The sequence below is a fragment of the Thermobia domestica genome, chromosome 11 (genome assembly GCF_964235325.1).
Source record: "Thermobia domestica chromosome 11, izTheDome1.hap1.1, whole genome shotgun sequence".
NCBI lineage: Eukaryota > Metazoa > Arthropoda > Insecta > Zygentoma > Lepismatidae > Thermobia > Thermobia domestica.
In genome coordinates this window covers 99,323,456-99,343,838 of record NC_137464.1, presented here as the reverse complement: position 1 = coordinate 99,343,838, position 20,383 = coordinate 99,323,456, and the positions used below count along the sequence as shown (strand labels likewise).

The 20,383-nt window shown below is 36.1% G+C and overlaps 1 protein-coding gene across 5 annotated transcripts in view; it reads right to left on the bottom strand.

The window, feature by feature from the left end:
• sav (scaffold protein salvador) overlaps positions 1-18,203 on the bottom strand; it is a 46,779-nt gene extending 28,576 nt beyond the window's left edge. Inside the window, exons 1-4 of one of the 5 annotated variants that reach the window (XM_081730861.1) lie at positions 18,037-18,203; positions 5,139-5,392; positions 1,689-1,768; positions 297-424 (exon numbers count right to left, since the gene is read on the bottom strand). In XM_081730861.1, coding sequence (XP_081586987.1) covers positions 297-424; positions 1,689-1,768; positions 5,139-5,229 — 299 coding nt within the window. In that variant the 5' untranslated portion in view covers positions 5,230-5,392; positions 18,037-18,203. Of the gene's footprint in view, positions 1-296; positions 425-1,688; positions 1,769-5,138; positions 5,393-17,393; positions 17,523-17,852; positions 17,872-18,036 lie in introns of those variants that run through there. The other 4 variants (XM_081730859.1, XM_081730864.1, XM_081730863.1 and 1 more) reach the window with 4 other exon arrangements.
• Positions 18,204-20,383: the final 2,180 nt, after the last annotated feature.

Sequence of the window (20,383 nt, the reverse complement as noted above, 5' to 3'; positions counted from 1 at the left end):
TTACACAATTCACGAGTCAATATGTTTCTACTAATGTTTTCTCAACGGCTTTCTCTAGAAGAAAGAACATATTGTGTCCAGACATTTTCAAGAAAAAATGTGACAGCCTTGTCCCTCAGCACGTGCAGAAAACACTTTTGTGGTTACTTGTGGTCATGCTTGCGGAAGGGACTGTTTCTTACGAAGGGTATGGGTAAGGGTCGTTTATCGGTGGCCGTGACTTTATATATATATATATATATATTAATTACATGTAAAAGAACGTAACTCAATTCATAAACTTAAAATAATTTTACCTGTTTGCTAAATCAGGCACTGATGTAACTGAACTATTCGGCGTATATTTCCCTTCATGACCTCCTAAGGCACTTTGAACTCTTACATTACCAAATTTCTGTACTATACTCGTCGACTGTGACACCACCTAGAATAGACAATATGAAATAAATATGCAGCAGAAATTGCTAGCAAATAAGCACAATAAGATGCACGATACACTTTAAATAAACTATTATGGGTAATTGCTAACGCACCAGCAAACTGGAATTTTACGGTACAAATTACTGACTTAAGCAATATTTTATTTCTATTTTCTCAGGTCATCGGAAATTATGAGTACATGAATCCAAAATAAATTATTACAATCGATTTCTTAGAATAGATTATCCATCCAACACTATTAGATTATGTTTAAATTTGCTACCGGGATTGATCATGTTCTAAAAAGGCATTTCGAGAAGATTCTGTGGCAATTTCACACATACAGGGTTTGTTCATAAAGTAATGAGACTGGCCGCCAAGCGACGTTCCAATTGCCAGCAGCGCGCTACCCGGAGGGGGCATTTGTGGTGGTGGGGTCTAAGCTAAGCAACGCACTGGGAGGCAGTCGTGTCCTAGCTCTGACGCAGGAGGATCACACGTGGCGCAAAAGCTGTATTTGAGTTATTGTCATGGCAGACGAACAGTCAATCTCATTTTCTACAACGAATCCTTGCGTGTCTGCACAGAGCCGTCAAACGTAAAAGCGGAGATTGCCGATCGCTGGAAGCTCCACGACGACAACGCTCCAGCCCCCATTGTCTTCGTTGTGACCGCCCACCTGACCCGGATAGAGGTTGCAACCTTGCCGCAGCCACCGTACAGCCCCGATGTGAGCCCACCAGACTTTTTTCTGTCCCCAAAGCAAGAGAAGTCTGAAAGGTCTCCGTTTTGAAGATGTTCCCGTCATCCAACGGGCTCTCACAGTTTCTGAACAAGGTTACGGCAGCTGACTTCTAGGGAGCCTTCGCAACGTCAGAATCTAGTTGGCAGCAATGTATCGATGCAAAAGAAGTCTATTTTGAAGAATTTTAACAATACATACCAATTGGATCAATAAATTATTTTTACCAGATCCAGTCTCATTACTTTACGGACAAACTCTGTATACACCAAAGATATGCATTCCTTTCAAAGATGTCTAATCATTTGTTTCTAGATTCCGATGAAAATTTAGGGGAACTTTCAATAATTATTGAAGTACGAAATGTCAAAATTATATATATCAGTAAACAAATAAATGAAATTAAATACGTAATACCACCTGCAGATGTTAAAAGTTTCAAAAGACGGATAGTTAGATCAGTTTTAACATTATTGTTCATACGCAATGTATATTTATTTACTCAAGAAAACAGAAAAGTACTTACAGGACTTACAGATGGTCCTTGGCCTCCAGTGCTTCGACTATGACTTTTCTTAACCGGCTCTGTAGTCCAAACATTAATAACTGAAAAGAAAATATCATAATTAAGATCTCGCAATGGCTAAACGTAAGATGATGAGACACAGAAAAAGATATATATATATATATATCTACTACTTCTTATTAACGCTGCATCTTTTCTTGAACATCGAAAGATTCATAATTATATATTTGTTACTTTAAATATTATTGTAACGAAGCCCCAATTCTCTTTAAGACAAAGAATTAACTGATTCCGTGCCTAAAGGAATTTGGAAGTTTATTTCCGCAGAAACAAAAGTCCAAAAGTGTATAGTCAATCCACTAAAATGTTATTATCATGCTTTTTAAAATTATTTAAAAAAATAATAATGACTTCCTCTTCTTTCAGATCCAGCTGAAAGTATCTTTCTTAAACTCTTCCCAATTAGAACTTTTACACTCCCTGCATATTGCTCCCCTCCGCTCCCACATACGAACAAGTATCTTGTCCATCTTAGGCATCTCATAGATAATATCGCGGTTAACACGTATAGTCACCCATTTCTTCTTAATCGTTATTCACTTAAGTCTGCAACCAAGACGTATGTTCTTTTTATGAAAGTACTCATATTCCTGAATGCTTGTATATTGATTACTATGGACAAGAGCCTCGTGCCTACTTTTGTACATACACAAAGTATGAAGGCTGCGGTAGCTCAGTAGTAGAGCGCTTCCTCTGATGTTCGGGGTCTCTGGTTCAATTCCAGCTCGCACCAACTGGGAGGTTAAAAACAAGAAGGAAAATAATAAACACTGGAAAGTAAAAGGAACGGACTTAGCACGAAGGAGAAGTGCGTAGAAACATTTTAACGAAGCTGCTGGTCACTCATGTAATAGAAAAGCAGCACGCGGGCGGATGCAGTTTATGGATTCTTTTGTTGAGTGGAAGATTGCTAGTTCATGTTGAAATTTTTATTTTTAAGCCAATGTTGTATGCATTTGCCAATTACAGCCTCCCATTCTTTACTTCATCATATCCTATTTAAATGTAATTTTGGATTTCTTAAGAAGCAAATAATCAAATTTTTCCCTAAAAAAAATCTATGTTTTACTTTTAACACCAAATAAAATTTTTGAACCATCAATATTATGGTGTGTTTCTTTCAAATACTTCGATCGGCCCGAAACCAGGTGTTCCGTTTTAGTGTTCCTGACATGTTCTTTAACCCTGATTTGAGATTTATTTTTCTCATACCTATGTAATCCTCGCGGAAACTGCATTTTATTTCATAAACTCCTGATTTTTGTTGGGATCAGTGTAGTAGCTCTTGAATTGGGCAATGTTCTATTACAAAATTTTTGGGGAAGTTTCAACGCAGTACGACAACTGTATTGTAAGGAAATTTTATTTAATGCAGTTGTCAATCTGGGAGATCTAGAAATTAGGAGAAACAATAAGTTTGTTACAAGTGTTCACCATAAGCCCACTGCAAGCACAGTATATACATTACAAATCAGCTCATTCGGCAGTAACTAAAGTAAATACGTACATAGAAGACTTTTTTCCTGCGTGTTATACATTGGAGGCAGATTTGCAAAATGAGACTGACTATTTGCTGAAGCTCGGTAACATAAATAGGTAAGCGATTTCCACCTCAATTAGTTCAAACATGTTAAAAGGAACTTACGTTCCGATAGTCCTAAAACCGGAACCTCCGAGCCTATGTGGGTTGGGCTTACCTATGTACCCCAGATTGATAACTGCATTAAATAGACTTTTTACACAATACAGTTTTCGTGCAGCGTTGAACCCCTCCCCTTCAAAACACTGGAGAACATCATCATCCAATTCAAGAGCAACTATACTGATTCCAACTGAAAATCTACGAAATAAAATCCAGTTGCCGGGCGGATCACACGGATATGAGAAAAAGAAACGTGAAAGTACGGGTTAAAGGACGTTTCAGGGACGCTAAAGCGGAACATCCGATTTCGGGCCTATCGAAGAATTTCAAAGATTTAATTTGATTTTAAGTTTAGCGTCCCTTCAGTAGCGAGACTGTATGATACGTGGATCTACAGCTTAACGTGGGATTCAAACCACGAGAGCTTAAGCCGGGAATCGAACCCGGTTCTCCTACGCCCAACCGCTTAGCCACGAGGGAGCTCAAACATTTGAAAGAAACAGTACATAATATTGATGATCCAAAAATTTTATTTGGAGCTAACAGTGAAACAGATTCCTTTTTGAAATCTGTTTATTTGCTTCTTAAGAAATTAAAAATTAAATTTAGATAGGCTCTGGTTAAGTAAGGAATGAGAAGTGGTAATTGGGAAATAAAATATTGACATAAAAAGAAAAATTACATGAGCTGGCAACCTTCAACGTCTAAACAAAAGAATATACAAACTGCATACGCCATTTTACAGCGTGCTGCTTCTCCATTACATGAGTAATTAGTAGCTTTGACAAGGTGTTTCTACGCACCGCTCTACTCTGGTGAGTCCGTTCCTTTTACTTACTTGTATTTTTATTGTTTTTTCTCTTGTGTCGAAATTTAGGTAGCGCAAGGGGCTTTAAGAAATTACAATTACCTGTGAGCAGAATGACTGTGAAAATCGCTGATCGTTTTAATATTATGTCTATGTTAAAGTCAGCTCAACAGTTTTGACATGAAGAGGGAACAGTTACAGTCACATGTTCATGTTCATTTAGAGATCTACAAATTATACACAAAGCATTGCATTTTATGAAGTACCTCTGAAGATATTATGAAAACATACCCGCTAAATTGTACTAAAGTGTTAACTTCAAAGTCGCCACAACCACATTTAATAAAATTTTCATAATATTCTGTTCTTGGTTTTAGAAAATGTATATTTCACTCTATTTGAAAAACTACCTTTTCTGATAATAATTAAAGCTCAACATTCACCTAAGCATGCGAGTAAGAGTCTAATCGAAAATGTTTCAGCAATAAATTTTCGCCATCATCGATTTTTAAAAAATTATTTTAATTCTTTAACTTTACGTTGCTCGAAGTGTTGCTTTTGAGTTTCCTTGCTTTACAATCTGTTGTCTTTTCATTACTCATTTGAAGTCTGCATACAGGTAATAGGAAAACAACACAAATTATAACGTAAGGAAACTCAAGAACAATGCTCCACTAACCGATAATCATTGTTTCTACAGGGAAGATGATTTATCAAAACTGTAGCACTTCGAGCAAGGCAAGAAAGAAAGAAAGAAAGAAAGAAAGAAAAGACGATATGGCGAAAATTTACCGCTCAAACACCTGTGATCAGACTGTTATTTGCATGCTTAGGCAAGTGCTGGGCTTTTATTATTATTTTTATTATTACCACAAAAAGTAGTTGACTTTTTTTCTGACTTCATCAGTGCTGTTAACATTCTAAAATTTCATTCACTTACTTGGCATCTCAGGTGGTGTCTCCTTCTTGACGTATTTGCCCACTACGCCCTCCTTTATAGTTCTTAGATCCTTGTTTTTTCTTGACAGCATATTGAAATATTTAACTAAGATGTGACTGCAGCTAATGACTAGATACTTCACTTGTCTTCATTGTAGAAATCATTTGTCTGTGTTGACTAGTAATGCTAAAGAAATTACTAACTACGCCATAACTATTCCATAAATTACTTATGAACATCAACAACCAATCGCCCTGTAAAGATATAAATACATTACATATATAACGAATTACTTCAAAAATAGTGGAAACAATCACATTACAACAACATTAAAAGAGTATACTATAAGCTCTTTCGCTAATGTGCATCAACAGACAGACAGAAGAAAAAAAACTGTTTTATGTTTTCACATCAACACGCAGTAATCTCAAAACTTCTGTCAGAAGCTTATTTAACCGATTCCTGACCAAACAAACCCTGCGCAGGCCGTCCAATACCGCTAATAAGTTAAGAGAGGAATACCGAAGTGAAATAATCAATGTTGTCAGTAATACTATGAGGTGGTATCATGGAGAACACATTTTACAAAAGAGAACAGAGTAGCAATTATTGCGTTAGAAAAATCCAATCACTTCACAAGCGCAATATTCAAGCTGCTAAAATCACTTAATTTTAGCACCAGGTTTCTTTATCAAAGCAATAAGCGGCATGACAAACTTGATACTGTTGATGACAGAAAAAGATATGGTCAACCTCGTACGAACTCGTAGAAATGGTGCCCGGAAACAAAAAGTGCTGGCATATTAGATGAAAATCTCAAAAAGCAGTGTGCCCAGGATTTTTAATGAAGACCTAGGGCTACGGACCTACCTACTAGAAAGTTTTCATGGTTAAAGCGAAACTAAAAGCAAAATTACAGAGTGTACGCCCACGGCAGTAAGAAACTTCACCAAGTTGTTCTTCAAATAGTGAAGTACACAAAGATACCCCCTTAAGTAGACCAATGTTCTGAAATGAGCACTGGATGTTCCAACAGCACTCCACACCTGCTCATCGTGCCGGACATATGCAACAGTAGCTTAAGGACAACGTTCCCGACTGACCATCCTCAAGACCCGACTTGCATCTGTCGGATTACAAACTGTGAGATGTTTCGAAGACATGTCTGCTCTCCAAAACACCGAAATTTGGAGAACCTAACACGTGCAGTGAAGCTAGCAGTGAACAATTTAGATTTGAATGTCATAATGCTGCGTTTGATGACTGGCCACGCCATTTGAAGGCAAGCATGAAAGCAAGAGATCACTTTTAATAACCATTCGTGTAGAGTATTTTTAACATCCTACGCAATAAATTAAGTGGTGTTTTTCATATATTTCTATTTTTCTTTCTGCTATACCTGTCTAATGCGCTGAGAGAACTTATAAGATGATCAGGTAGCCTACATGCTGTGAATTTTTCACATGATTCATTAAAAAAGTACTTACTTCAAAAGCACCACAAATTAACTAATTGTGAATATTTCGGCAAAAACGTTATTGGCTTCCTCAGTACATATACTTTCAGAAAACTATTGTCTGTGACTGAGAATCAATGATTCTTTAACCATTATTACTCACCTATATAAGACATCGGTAAGTATTCATGAAGAGTAGCAATTAGGTACAAGGGAAATTTTATGTATTACTAAAAGTAAGAAAAAATAATAATATTCGGAAGAAGATAATGAACTTCATGTAATTTATAGATAATGTTAATTTTCTGAAAGGATCTGTGCTGAAGAAGGCCGCTCACAACTAGTAATTTGGGTAAGTACACAATTAGTTTTGAGTTTTTTTTTTTTAAATAAATATTACGTATGCGCCCTTTTATATCAAATAGCTATTTCAAGATCCATACAAATTTTAACTGTTTGGAAACAATAAACACCTTTTTAATAAGGGGACTGGATTTTATACTTTGATTAATCATTCTTGTTTTGCAAACAGGAGGCCAATGGTCACTTAGTTGCTTGGAAGTAAAATCGAGTGATTTTTTTTTTCTTTCTTTTAACAGAAGCGATTATACAGGGTGTCCGGAATGGGACTGACGATTTTTAAAAGTATATAGTTCTAATATAGTCAGAGATACAGAAAAAAAAAAGAAAAAAAAACCACTCATATTGAAGGACAACTCAAAAAGTTTTGTTCAGCGAATTCTCATACTTGAACAACTACCGGTGACGGCGCTAGTATTGCCGATAAACAGAAATAGCGTCGGCAATCGAAAAGGCGCAATGCGTGTTGCCTCCACGCTCTCCTGATGTTACCCCCCTGGACTTCTTCCTGTAGGGGTATGCAGGCTCGGCCTGCCAGGGCAGGAGGGCAGGGATCCCTACCGGGGCCCTCTCTATGGAAAGTAAGGTAAAACATGTCTGCTTTGTTGGAACATAGTTATTCGTTGTAGTTTGTTCCGTTCCCAGAGTTCGGTTATTCCAGCATTGAATGTAGTCTTGGGGTCTCATTATTGAAATCATGGAATGAAACTAACAGTATTATAAAGTACTATTTGAGGCCCTTTGTTTGTGGCCTAGCAAGAATATATTTCAACAATATGAAGAATAGGGCCCCAGCATCATACTGTCTAAATGTGTATTGGGGCCCCATGAATGTTGAAACGAGACTGGCTTTTATGAAGTCCTGCTGGGGTTCTCTGTTAGTCGTTTGACAAGTTACTGCAACACCAAAAAAGAAACAGAACAGGTCCCCATCTTGGGGCCCCATTACCACGCGTAAATGAAGCTGATAGATTTATGAAGAAAAGCCACACTGGTACACACATTTATCAAGGGAAAGACCACGGAGAAACAGGCTTCCAAAGCAACCGATTTCTGACTTTTCTACTGTTCCTGAACGACGTTACAACCAGCAGGCAGTTCGATGCAAAACCGAAGTTTCAAGCCCAGGTCTCGTTGCATAAATGATGTGAATTCCGAACCATTGTGATGTGTGCTGTGTACGATGACCTATTCGCATTAACAACCGTAGTCTCAAAATATTTACAGTTCGCAAGCTCTGAATTACACTAATGCTTGGAATTTAGCGGCAAAATTGCGTGAACAGCTACGCGAAAGTATGTAACAAAGCGAAAGACTTTTGCAAAGCAACAAAATCTGCAATTAAAGGAATATTATTCTGACATTGAGACTGAAGATTTTCCTGTTCGTCACTATGGAAGAAGAAAAGAATGACTGATGAAAAGTCGTCTGATGAGAGAGGCAAAGACTCTTTAAAGCTCTATCAGACATCTTTAAAGTGGAACGTCATTATGAGATTTAGAATTTAGCAGTAACAGTTGGAAGAAGGGTTTGAACCTCTTTCTGAATTACTTAAGGATTTGCGGTTGCTAGATCCTAAATGTTTCAACGAAATAAAAGAACGGTTTCCAGAGAACGAATTTGCAGCACTTGCAGCAAAGTTAAACCTCGATAAGGTTCAACTATCGAAAGAACTTGTACAATTCGCTAACATGTACGAAGCTTTATCAGTGGTGTAGTAACCTTCAAAAAAAGACAAATTACCAACCAGGGATGCATCGGAGATTTCAATGATAAAGACTTCGAAGAAAAGAGGGGCAAGAAAATGTGAAAACTGATATAGCTTGTGGCATATGCTTGTCCTTTGCAGCAGTTATTCTTTTTGAGTTTATACAACAGACGAGTTCATTAAATCCACTCTCTGTCGTCTATAAATATATAACAACACCATCCCAGGGTATTGAAAAAAAAATAAAATTCAAGGTTATATTAGACTTAATGTTCAGGTTGCGTTAGCTTTAGAGAAGAAGAAGGAAAAAAAAAAAAAATAAAGTTACTACTATTATCAGAAGATTTTCCAAATTCTTGTTTCGTGGCCAACCAAGAGTTAAGAGTCAACATTGTTCAGCTTAATTAGTACATAAAAAAAATGAGCAACTAGAACTGTATAAGTTCAAGTTTATAAATTGCATTTGAAATCATAAAGTCAAATTCTCAAGACTAGTTTATTTGTGCCATTAGTTAACGATTACATTATAACAGATTCAAAAAAAAAATTGTCATTAAACATTTGCCTCCATCGTGGTATCTCTATGATACTTCATTAACATCTTTATAAAATGATATTGTTATATTTCTTTAACATATCCAGATTCTCCAACATGATTCTCAAACTTATTTCGTTAGTACATATCGAAATTATTATTATTCAAAGAATTGACGATCCATCCCTTCTACTTATGTATTTACAGAGGATTCTTTTTAATTGGGCGTTCGTTGCTTATAATGTCCCTGTCATCCCTCAAACAACATGCAAATTATGCAGACATAGGCAGAATCATCGCTACTACAATTCCATTTTCAATTAACACGTTCGCTGCTGAGGACGCCCATCGGCGTCCAGTACAGAATTTGGCATATGCGCCGGACGCCTCTCGGCGCTTGTCCCTGCAGCTGATTCACTTTCCCGCCAGCGCTAGTGCAGGTATTGGTGCAAGTTGCAAGTGCAAGTGAATCAGCTGCATGGACAAGCGCCGAGAGGCGTCCGGCGCATATGCCAAATTCAGTACTGGATGCCGATGGGCGTTCTCAGCAGCGAACGTGTTAAAAAAAAAAAATGAGTAGCATCATGTATTACTTTACATTAGCCTATGCATCATTCGCATAATACGTCTACTGTGAAAGCACTACTACTAATGAAAATGATATGTTTACAGATGTCTAGCGAACACGAAAAAAAAAACAAAACTACATATACTCGACAGGGTCCAATTACTGAAACGCCTCGTAAACAATTACTATCATTTTTGACTTATTATCTTTGTTTACAACTAATTAAACTCATAGAGGGATGGATACGCATGAGAAATCATATTCTACTTGTGAGAGTAGCAAGTTGAAAAACATTCCAACGTTATTGGTTTTGATGAGGCAAATATATATATATACACGAACATTTAATTCTGCACTGTAACTATGGCACGTTCAAAGTAAATATATATCTAACAGAAAATAAACAAACATAGCACGAAATAATATTTTATCAATAGTAATGTCGAACTCCGGAGGTATGTCCAGAGTAAAGTTCTCCCGCATCGGCACAAATCTATTACTAGCACTCATCACAATACGATATCAACATCGGAGGACATGTTATGTTCAATTTTTCCTAACCTACAAAACTAAATATCTGGTGCAACGCAGTGTGATCATACATACGAAAGAGGATTTTTAAACTACTAATGTATTAAGAGATACTATAAAAGGGCATACGACAAAATAAGAATAATAGACACGTTCGAAATACAATTTTACCGACATTACACGTATTTAATATGCACACGAGAAAATATGGCAAGCACGTATACAAAATACATTACAAAATTAATATCAAAGGGACACACGACAAAATATAGGAAATCACGCTCAAATCACAATTGTTACCGGTTCTACACATAAGAAACGAAATTTTAGCTAACCTACACGCACGTATTACAAATACGACTAAAGGACACATTTATATATTAGAGCACTCTCAAAGAAATTTCATAATAATGTTTACAATTGACATACATCACGAAGCAATATTGAATCAAATGAAATAAATTACGAAACACTTAAATTCTCAGATACAGAATGTGCGTTCATAGTAAAGGTTTCCCCCCAAAAAAAATATATCACCTTGCAATATGGAAAAGGCACGTATTAAATTTAGAAACATGGATAAAAGAAAATCTCCTAACCTAACCTACATAGATACTATGGATCACACATTTACAAATTAAACCTAACCTAACCTACAACAAATGTTTCACAAAATAAGGCATTATCACAAGACATAATTAATTCAGTAATGCGTTTAACATAACCTATCTAACCTAAATATTCAAACTTTTCAAGGTACATTGCCGTCGAAAGGTGCGTACAAAGTAAAGTATTACCCTAACATTTTCAAATTTACGTAGAGACACACATAAGATTTAGTAATTCAGTTATACATGCTTGTATATGAGTGGACGATGACGATTGATAAGTTCAGAGACGCGTAACGCCCTTTTAACTTAGTTACCCATCCTGATTCTTAAAGATGCCATTAGTTGAAATGCTATACTGTTTATAGAAAATAAGGAAAAATGTTACCCAATTATCAGCAGGTCTGAGTCCCTGTTTACTCCTCAGGTTCGGCTAGACTATCCAACCTGTTTAAGTGACCCGGATTGTTGGCTCCACATACTACCATAGTAGGATGTCGTTCCACAAGTCGACGAGACTAATCTCAACCATTTATACCTCCTGACCCATCATTTCAGATTCCTAATGATGGCGGAGGTAACATTCGATGGTCTTCATCCAAAAAGGTTTTAACGAATTTTGACTTCGGTCAGAACTCCTTAATATCTATTTCCTCCAAATAATGTTTCGGGTTATCCTAAATCACAATTTTTACTAGGTTGCAGGCCGAATTTGCATTTTAGTTGCGAAATTTCTGACTTTTTAAGAGACTGACCTAGACCATCGTTCTTACGCGCCGAAATCTATCAATTCACTGCGTCATCTTACACTCGTAGCCAGGCCTTGATAAACGCGGTTTCTAATATTATATCTTTGATTATAATTCGCGCAATTTTACCATAAATACATATCAATACAAGAACCTAACCGTAAAAATCATGAATCTCTATATCTATTTTTAATATCTAACTTACCGAAAACCCTTATTCAATAAATAAATAAAAAAAGATTATTCTCTTCAGGCACTTGTTTAGGTTTTGTCATGACAACGGAGGACTTCTTTTCACTGCCGAGCCGCCATCTTTTAAACTGTTAGTTTCACGTATAGCGATTCGAACGCCCTCTTGCGGCAATAACCAGAGGGATCGCCATATCAGCAGTAATATAGTGTAACAAGTGAACGTCGAGATAATTCACAAATGAATGAAATCTAATAACACAACTATATCAAATATTCGGTAAGCTTTTAAGCTAAAATTTAGTAGTATCCAGTTTTACTTATATTAATTGTTCCAAAATACTGTATAAACTGTAAAGAAACGGTTACATGGTTTGAAGTGAATCGGTAAAACTAGATTTAAAAAAAAAATACTCAAAGTTTTAATTTCACTTTCCGGATGAGTTTAAGTGCCTTGTACTAACAATACAGAACGAATTAATATTAAATTAGTGTAAACTTACACGTAACAAAACTGGGCACAGTAATATTATGCGGGAACCAACTTCGACTTCAACCGGTACACATAACAATACGGATCCAATGTAAACAAACCGGTAATCGGTCTGTTACAAATATTCCTTAACATTACCAGGTATGCAAGTGCACTGCGAAGTACTGTGAACGAGTTATTCTCAAAACCGAAATTAATTAAAACAAAATTGCACTCTCTCCTGTCTCAGGACATATTGGAAACGTTTATGTTAATCAGAATGGAATATGATTATCGATGTTGAAAAGGTGTTAGAAGAGCTCTGTGAATCTTCTGTAGAACTGGAGGCTTGTTGCACTGTTAACTTAGAGAGGTCCTTGTGTTTTTTTTTTAGTCACCAGTAGTGCCATAATATGATTCAATAATATGTCTTATATACTTTAATATTTATAATAACTATATGCCTGTATGCTTATAACAGCTTTTGGTTTCCCAGAGACATATAGACTGTAAGGTAAAACCTTAAAATATTTCAACTTATAATTGAAGGCTTTTGTGCGTCCACTGAAACAACATTCGTGAAGCAACCACTTCATATTTGCGTTATAACTATTCATAATACTAGATCTGTGAGTATTAATTCTACTTTCAGATTATATTGATAATGTTTCAGTAAGCATTTTATCAAACCACATTGGAAATAGAGTGTTATTACAATAATCAGAATAAATAAAATTAAGATTATGAAACTTAGTACACTTTGTAAGACTCCTACATGGTACATGGGAAGAGAAGATGGGGCCCTCCAAGTGTGGCTCCTGCCGGGGACCTATACCCCCCAGTCTTAGAATGGGGGTATGTGAAAGACCTTGTGTATTCTGGTGAAAAGGTGCGTAACCTTGATGAACTGAAGAACCGTAGTAGGAATGCGATTGCTTCAGTAACACCTCAGGTGTTACAGAATACGTGGAGAGAGATTGAGTTCGGGCTAGATATTGTAAAAGTTACAAATTGAGCTCACATGGACTTACATTGAGTTAGAACAACTTGTAAGTAAGACCAAATAAACTTTTTGAGTTCTCCTTTAAAATGCATGTTTTTTTTTCTTTCTTCTCTATCCCTGACCATATTAAAACTATCCACTTTTAAAAACCGTTAATCCCATTCCGGACACCCTGTACTATTCGTGTTATTTCTACCGTACTGCTTTTGTTGGAAATGACACATGCCAAATAGTTCTTTAGATATTTATCGAGCTAATATATGTTACTCAAAATTTTCAAACGCTGTCACTCAATTTCTTGATCTGTATTCTTTCTTTGTTGTAACATAATATTTTATTGTTGCGTTTTGTTGGGAGTCAGTTGGTGCAGTTCGTTTCTAGGTGTTACCCAAGATGATGTTGGAGGTGCAAAGTGTTAAAAGTTAGTAGATAGAATGTATAAACAAAAGAGGAGCGTAATTAAATTTAAAACGACGGTTTAAAAAATGAAGTACGTAATTCGCTAGGTAGTTGCTTATATATGTACAAGACAGGTTTAGGTTATAGTAATGCCAAGAGTGACTTAAGTTATTTAAATAGTGTTTTAACTACCGGAAGGTTCTTGTTCATGTTGACATCTATAGTTGTAGATGATTGGTTTGTAGTAGCTGCAAAGTCCAATAAAAATTAGAGTGAAAAGAAAGTGGTATCGACATTTTTGTATGACCTCTGGTAAAGTGAAGTTAGTTGTGGTAATCCTTTGCTTTAAAAGATTTTTTCACTACCTAACATGTTTGTTTGTTTTAAATATTCCAATCTTGATTCCAATAATTCTATCAAAATTCTTTGATTCATTTATTTCAAGAATTAAACTTTCCAAACATAGTGTTATTCATCCGAATATCATGGCTCATACGTCATTCTCTTCAGAATGAAACAAGCTTTCAAATGGTACCATACACATGTATTCACTATGTACGAAAAAAGGGAATTTTGGAATAAATAGGAAATCTGGTGCCAACTGGAACGGTCCCGGCTACGGGCACCGAATATAATCTACTTGGAAAAATATTATGGTCTATACGTAATGCGTATGCCAAGTTTCGTTACAATATCTAGAAGTTACGAGAAGAAAAAAATTTAATTGTGTTTGACAATACAATAAGATAGCATCAGAAAATGGAACCCAGTAACAATTCTTACCCTTCTAATATACCCCGCATTACACTCAATTACATCACCCAATTAACATTCACTAATCAAAATGCAACGCTATAATGTTCATTTCTTAATATATGCGCATGAACTGTGAACCGAAAGTACCAACACACAATGCTGTTAAACTTCCCTTTCCTTCCACTTTTGTGAAGCAAAGATAGCAACATTTTTACGTTGCTCCATAACAGGTGACTTGAAGGGAAGTCATTACTTTACACCTTCAAACGCAAAAAGCGGAATATGCATTTTGTTATAACACCAAACGCTCTGGACCTAACAAACAATAGTTTTAAAGCATGGGTATAGGTTCTACGGGATGTGTGCATGAGTCAGCGTTTGTGCCATTCTGGCTTTTGAAGTACTATCCTGATATTTGATTAGCATGTTTTGATGGAAGTTAAAGAAATTTTCAGTCAGGAGAATTACCCACGTTTTTTGTCACTCTACAAAACTGTCTACTGCCTCTTTTCTAGAAATCGAAATATAAGCGAGTGCCTACTGCAAAGTGTCTCACGAAACCTGTATGCCTTTTTCTATATTATAAACATATGTGCATGGTGCCACTTGAAAGCTTGTTTCATTCTGAAGAGAAAGACGTATTAACCATGGTATTCCGAGAAATATCCTGTTTTTGGAAATTTTATTTTGTATATTCCACTTCTTCCTTATTTATATACGAAATTTGGAAATATTTTTCCCTCGTAACAATTGTAGATATTGCAATGAAACTTGACACACCTTAGACCACAGTATTTTACAAGCTACAGTATGTTAGGGTACCTGTACGCCAGACCGCTTCAGGGAACACCAAATTTCAAGGAAGTGGTAATTTGGATTAAAATTTCCCTATTTTACCCCAAATTTTCCTTGTACATCATATAGGTATGTGGAAAATATCATTTGAAAGTTTGTTTGATTCTAAAGAGAATGACGTATCAGTTATGATATATATATATATACATTTGTAATACGCGATTATCGTACTATAGCCTACGTCACACATTCCACCAGATATTCAAGGTGAATTCGGGAGTTTCTAGGTCTCCATTTTAATACAACTATTCTTGGTTTTTGTGTGCGTGCTTATCCAAATATAATGATGAGAAATCCTTTTTTAAATGAAGCATTTTTGATTTGTAATTAACTGACACATGGTGAAAGATATGCTATTAGTCGTTTATACTAATACGCGAGTATGCACTACAAAAACAAAAGAACGTAGTCCATTGCTTTTTGTCCCAGATTATAGCTGAACACCGTTACGGCGAGTTTGATCAAACTCGAAAAATAAGTTCGTTGGGCATGATGCCCAAACATATTTTTTTCAATAGTATTCTGTTCTGGTTGGGTATCTCATATTGATAAATACATATTCAAAGCAAATTCTCAAAGTAAGCGTGTACTGAGAAACACTAATTATGATTACACTAAAGATAATCCAACAAGTATATTTTTGAAGTTTTTTTTAGTTGTGTTCTTTTTTCAAATTAAACGTTTTTTTTAGGAGGGGGGATTCCAACAAGCCTTGTACAAGGTGATCATAGAAGTGTCACGAAGCTGTGTTACCATTTATGCATATACCCACCATGGCTGACGCACCTATTCCCTACAGACATTCCTCCGCTACCACTCGGAAAGCGGTCCGCGCTGCGCTCCTGCCCCGACTGGGTTAGATAGCATTTGTGCTTTTTATTGGCCATGTAGCACAAGTTGCTTCGTGTTTTATACTCAGCCCTCCTGAAGTGAGTCTGCATCGTGTAACGCAACACCTACACCTTTAGAAACGTTTTCTAAGGCAGTAAGATCGCATTTCGTGGTTGGTAAGAGATGATAATATTTCATGAATGTAAGTGTTCTCCGCCCTAAAGTAGGATAGTACTATGAACGAAATGTATGATACCTTACTTTTCAGCCAAAACTGGCAATGTCTGTGGCAGGCAATTTTGTAATTTTTTATGTTACTTCTGTTCATCAGCTGGTGGGGCTTAACTGTATAAACGCCAGCGAGTCAAATGCGAAAAACGGCAAGTCTTTACTTTAGGCAAGGCAGTGGCAATAACCAATTCATCTGAACCGGTTCCTGAAGTTACAGTTACAGTTCCCAAGAAGGAAAGACAGAAAACAACGTGCCCTGCGGGGCTCTGGCCCGCCTTCGCTCGCTCGAGAATACTATGTACTGACATAATATCACTGCCTTGCCCAAAGTAAAGAGTTACCCGAAAAACACCAACCTGTGCTACGTGAACTACAAGGTAGTTTTGTAAAACAATCGCACAGTAATGAACCACATTTTTATACTGTTTTTAATTCACAGACAATATACATTTTCTCCATCTACATAATTCTCTTTAAATATTCGGTAATAGTATACATGAGAACCCCCTGATCTGCGTTTCTTCTGTGTTCTATTACCACTTCTACATGAAGTACCATAAATTTTCTACGTAGTGCAATAGTAAGAAGTATCCATGTGCACAAGACATGTGATATGCGTTAAATTCCCCCGCCCCCCACACACACAGTCATAAAGTACAAGGGCACTACACATGCAGATATAAAGTACAGGAACGTTCTCTTTTATTTTCGTATCAGTCGATAAGTAAATAAAAGTCGCTTTGTTACCCCCCTTGTAAGTTCGTACATACTCAATGAATAATCCCTAAAAGTATGAGCGTCCTGCTCCTTCGGGAACTGATGCAGCTTCATGTATACAATATCCAAATATTCTTCTTCCTTTTGGAATTAACATATTTTACTTGTAAATGTTAATTAAAATATTCCCGCATTCTTAATCTGCACCGGACAAGTTCATGATTCAAGTTCCAATAAGGTGGCTCTATGTCAAAATATGCTATCAGAAGCTAACCTGAAGTACTTACTTTAATATATGCCGTGCACTATTTTTATCAAATTCCGTCATCTCCCACTTGTTTGTAAAACACAAGTTAGGTTTAGGATAATTTAGTTTAGGTTCAGTTTACCATGATATAAGTAATCGCGATGGGGCTTAACGTAATTTAACCCATTTTTGCTGTAACCTCTTAGATGTAACTCTGTCTCATATGTAACTACATTCCTAAATAAAATCTAAATCAAAACTCCAATGTCAATAAATGGATTCAAATGCATTTATTCTAATGGATGATACGATTATATAACTTTTATTCCATATTACTACTTTATTGCACTTCTAGAAAGTAAAACGTGTGATTGACTATGCACAAAACTTGTAAATTGGCTGTATTTCTTAACCTTTTGTTTTTAATCTTGTAACTGTGCTCAGGAAGAACTCAAAATAACATATTTGTAGCTTTAAAATATGATAATTTAACTCAAACCTAATTTTTAAAGATGTAAATTAAATGCTATAAGTTTCTTATCTATAAATTAAAGACAATGATATTCGGTATGCTGCTAATTATAACAAAAGTTATCCCTTGGACTGTAAATGAAAGTGGAGGACAGATTAGAAAGTGATGTGTTGTTTGTAATCACAAATTGACAATCAAAAAATCGTCTTACATACTGCGTAAATACTTCGCCAATTACTGGATTCATATCTCACGACAAGCATATGCAATACTGTGTGACGAAAGGATAGAAACACCTACAACATTTTTCAATCTCAACATCTGACACAAGCAGAAATGATATGACGAATAGAGGATAAGTATCCTATTGGATCACGAAAGACCTTGTCAACATGTCATTTCAGGGTTTGAGCAGTACAGGGACAGCAACTTTCCATAAGTGTTAAGGTGTTTAGCAAGGAAGAAATGCAAATCTATGCATATAACCACTTAAGAAATATTCGAAAATAGTATTTATAGGAATAATAAGATTCCTAATATCTCATATGCTGTGAATAATTTAAGCTTTCAAGCTTCAAGACATTTCACGAGAAAATACGGACATCAATCGGGACAGTATCGAAACATCACACAATAACAACACTTAGCTTAAACGATAGTTGAATCTAACTAATGCCTAATAAACACGATCATATATTGTATCAAAATAAGGTTGAACATTTACGATAATGAGTTGTGATGATATAGGCAGGGGAATAATGAATTCTGATGATATAATGACTTAACTCGATGTTTCCCCCCTTAGTGCAGTTATATCAAAAATGGAATCAGCTTACCTGTAGTATTTTTCATTTATGACTCGGATGATACGGCTTTTTTTGTATTTTTGACAAAGTAAAAAAAAAAAAAAAACATTTTGAAGTTATGTGCAAAAAACTTACTTTCCAGAACCCCTATCTTTAATCCTACATAAGATACAGCATATTAGTTATAATATATTAATTTTTTGAGCTCTTTCTCGTTAGCATATGCATCAAATTTTATCATCTGCGGGTGTGTATACAGAACATTAAAAAAACAAAATGTATATTCAGGTATCTTGTAGCATAGTCGCTAACGCTCTCGCCTTCGGTGCGAGAGGCCTCTGGTTTGATTCTCGGTGGGGTTACTCAGTCAAAAATGTATAAAAAGCTTTTCAGGCCAGTCATCCTGAATGAGTTTTTCCTGGGCTTTCCTCATTCACACCAGGCAAATGCCGGATCGTACCTAACATATAGGTTCCAGGCTACTTCCTTCCTTCCCTTTCCCCGGATAGTGCGCTCGCCGAGGGACGTCATCCCTCATACGTGACGGACTAACATGGCCATAGATGCCGAAAGCCCAGAGATGTAAATCCTAACTCAGGTATTTTGTATATAAAAAGTATTACTGAGCTCTTATTTAGCCCGAACTCTCGTAGCTAAGCGGTTAGCGTACGCGCCTTTGGCGTGGGAGACCCGGGTTCTATTCCCGGCGGGAGCTCCTGAGGTTCGGATTCCAAGTTAATCAGCAGATCCACGTTTCATATAGCTTCGCTGCTGAACGGAACGTTAAACTCAAAAACAACTCAACTCTTGTTTAGCCCTATGGTAGTGTGACTTTGATGTGCGCGGTTCCTTATTGTATTCGGGCTCAGAGCAGTGGCATAATAAGGCCAAGTGGCCTTGGCCAATATCTGCTTCGGGCCCCCTCAGAAAATAAAATGTTGGTCATATAATCACCTTTTTATTTTTTACATACAAGTACACCATTTAGCAGTGCCTTTTTGAGGTACATATTTTAATAACATTTATAGTTTTTAAGTTGCATATTGTTTGTAATTTTTTTTAACCAGACAGAAGAAAAGATAATAATCTTAATCCTGGGAAATTCATATGAATAGATAAATTTAAATAAAATAATATAAGAATTTTCGATTTTTTAAAATTAATTACTTTTCAAGCAGGATGAAATAACTTAAAACTTGATAGAAGTAATCCTATAACTCCATTCACATTAGTTTTGCACCGAAAATTAGTACAACTAATTATTTTTTACCCTGAATTTAGAGAGGGGGATCAAAGTTGATTTTTTCGTGTTTGAACGTTGATCTGTAAAAAAAAAAAAAAACTTGATCCTATTACACATAGAAATAATTAACCTTGCACGAAATTTTGATGAAAAGTTATCGCAAAGTATAAATGTATTTGTTTAGCAATCACCCCATACAGCTAAATGGCCATTTTACTCAGGGTATTTAACAGTAACAACAAAGGAAAGGATTTGGGTAGGTATCAGCCAGGGCCTATTTACAGGTATCGTTCGGGAATTTGACTGATAGAACTGAGGAAAACCCTAATCAGAATAGTCAGCAACGGAATTCGAACCCACAACCTCCCGAATGCGAAGCCAACGCTCTACAAACTGAACTAGTTCGCTATAGATACATTAGAGTGTTTTAATACAATCTACGTTATTTTCTACAATATGAACTTGACAAAATACATTTTTTCGTACTCCGTCATACCTTTTAGAAACAA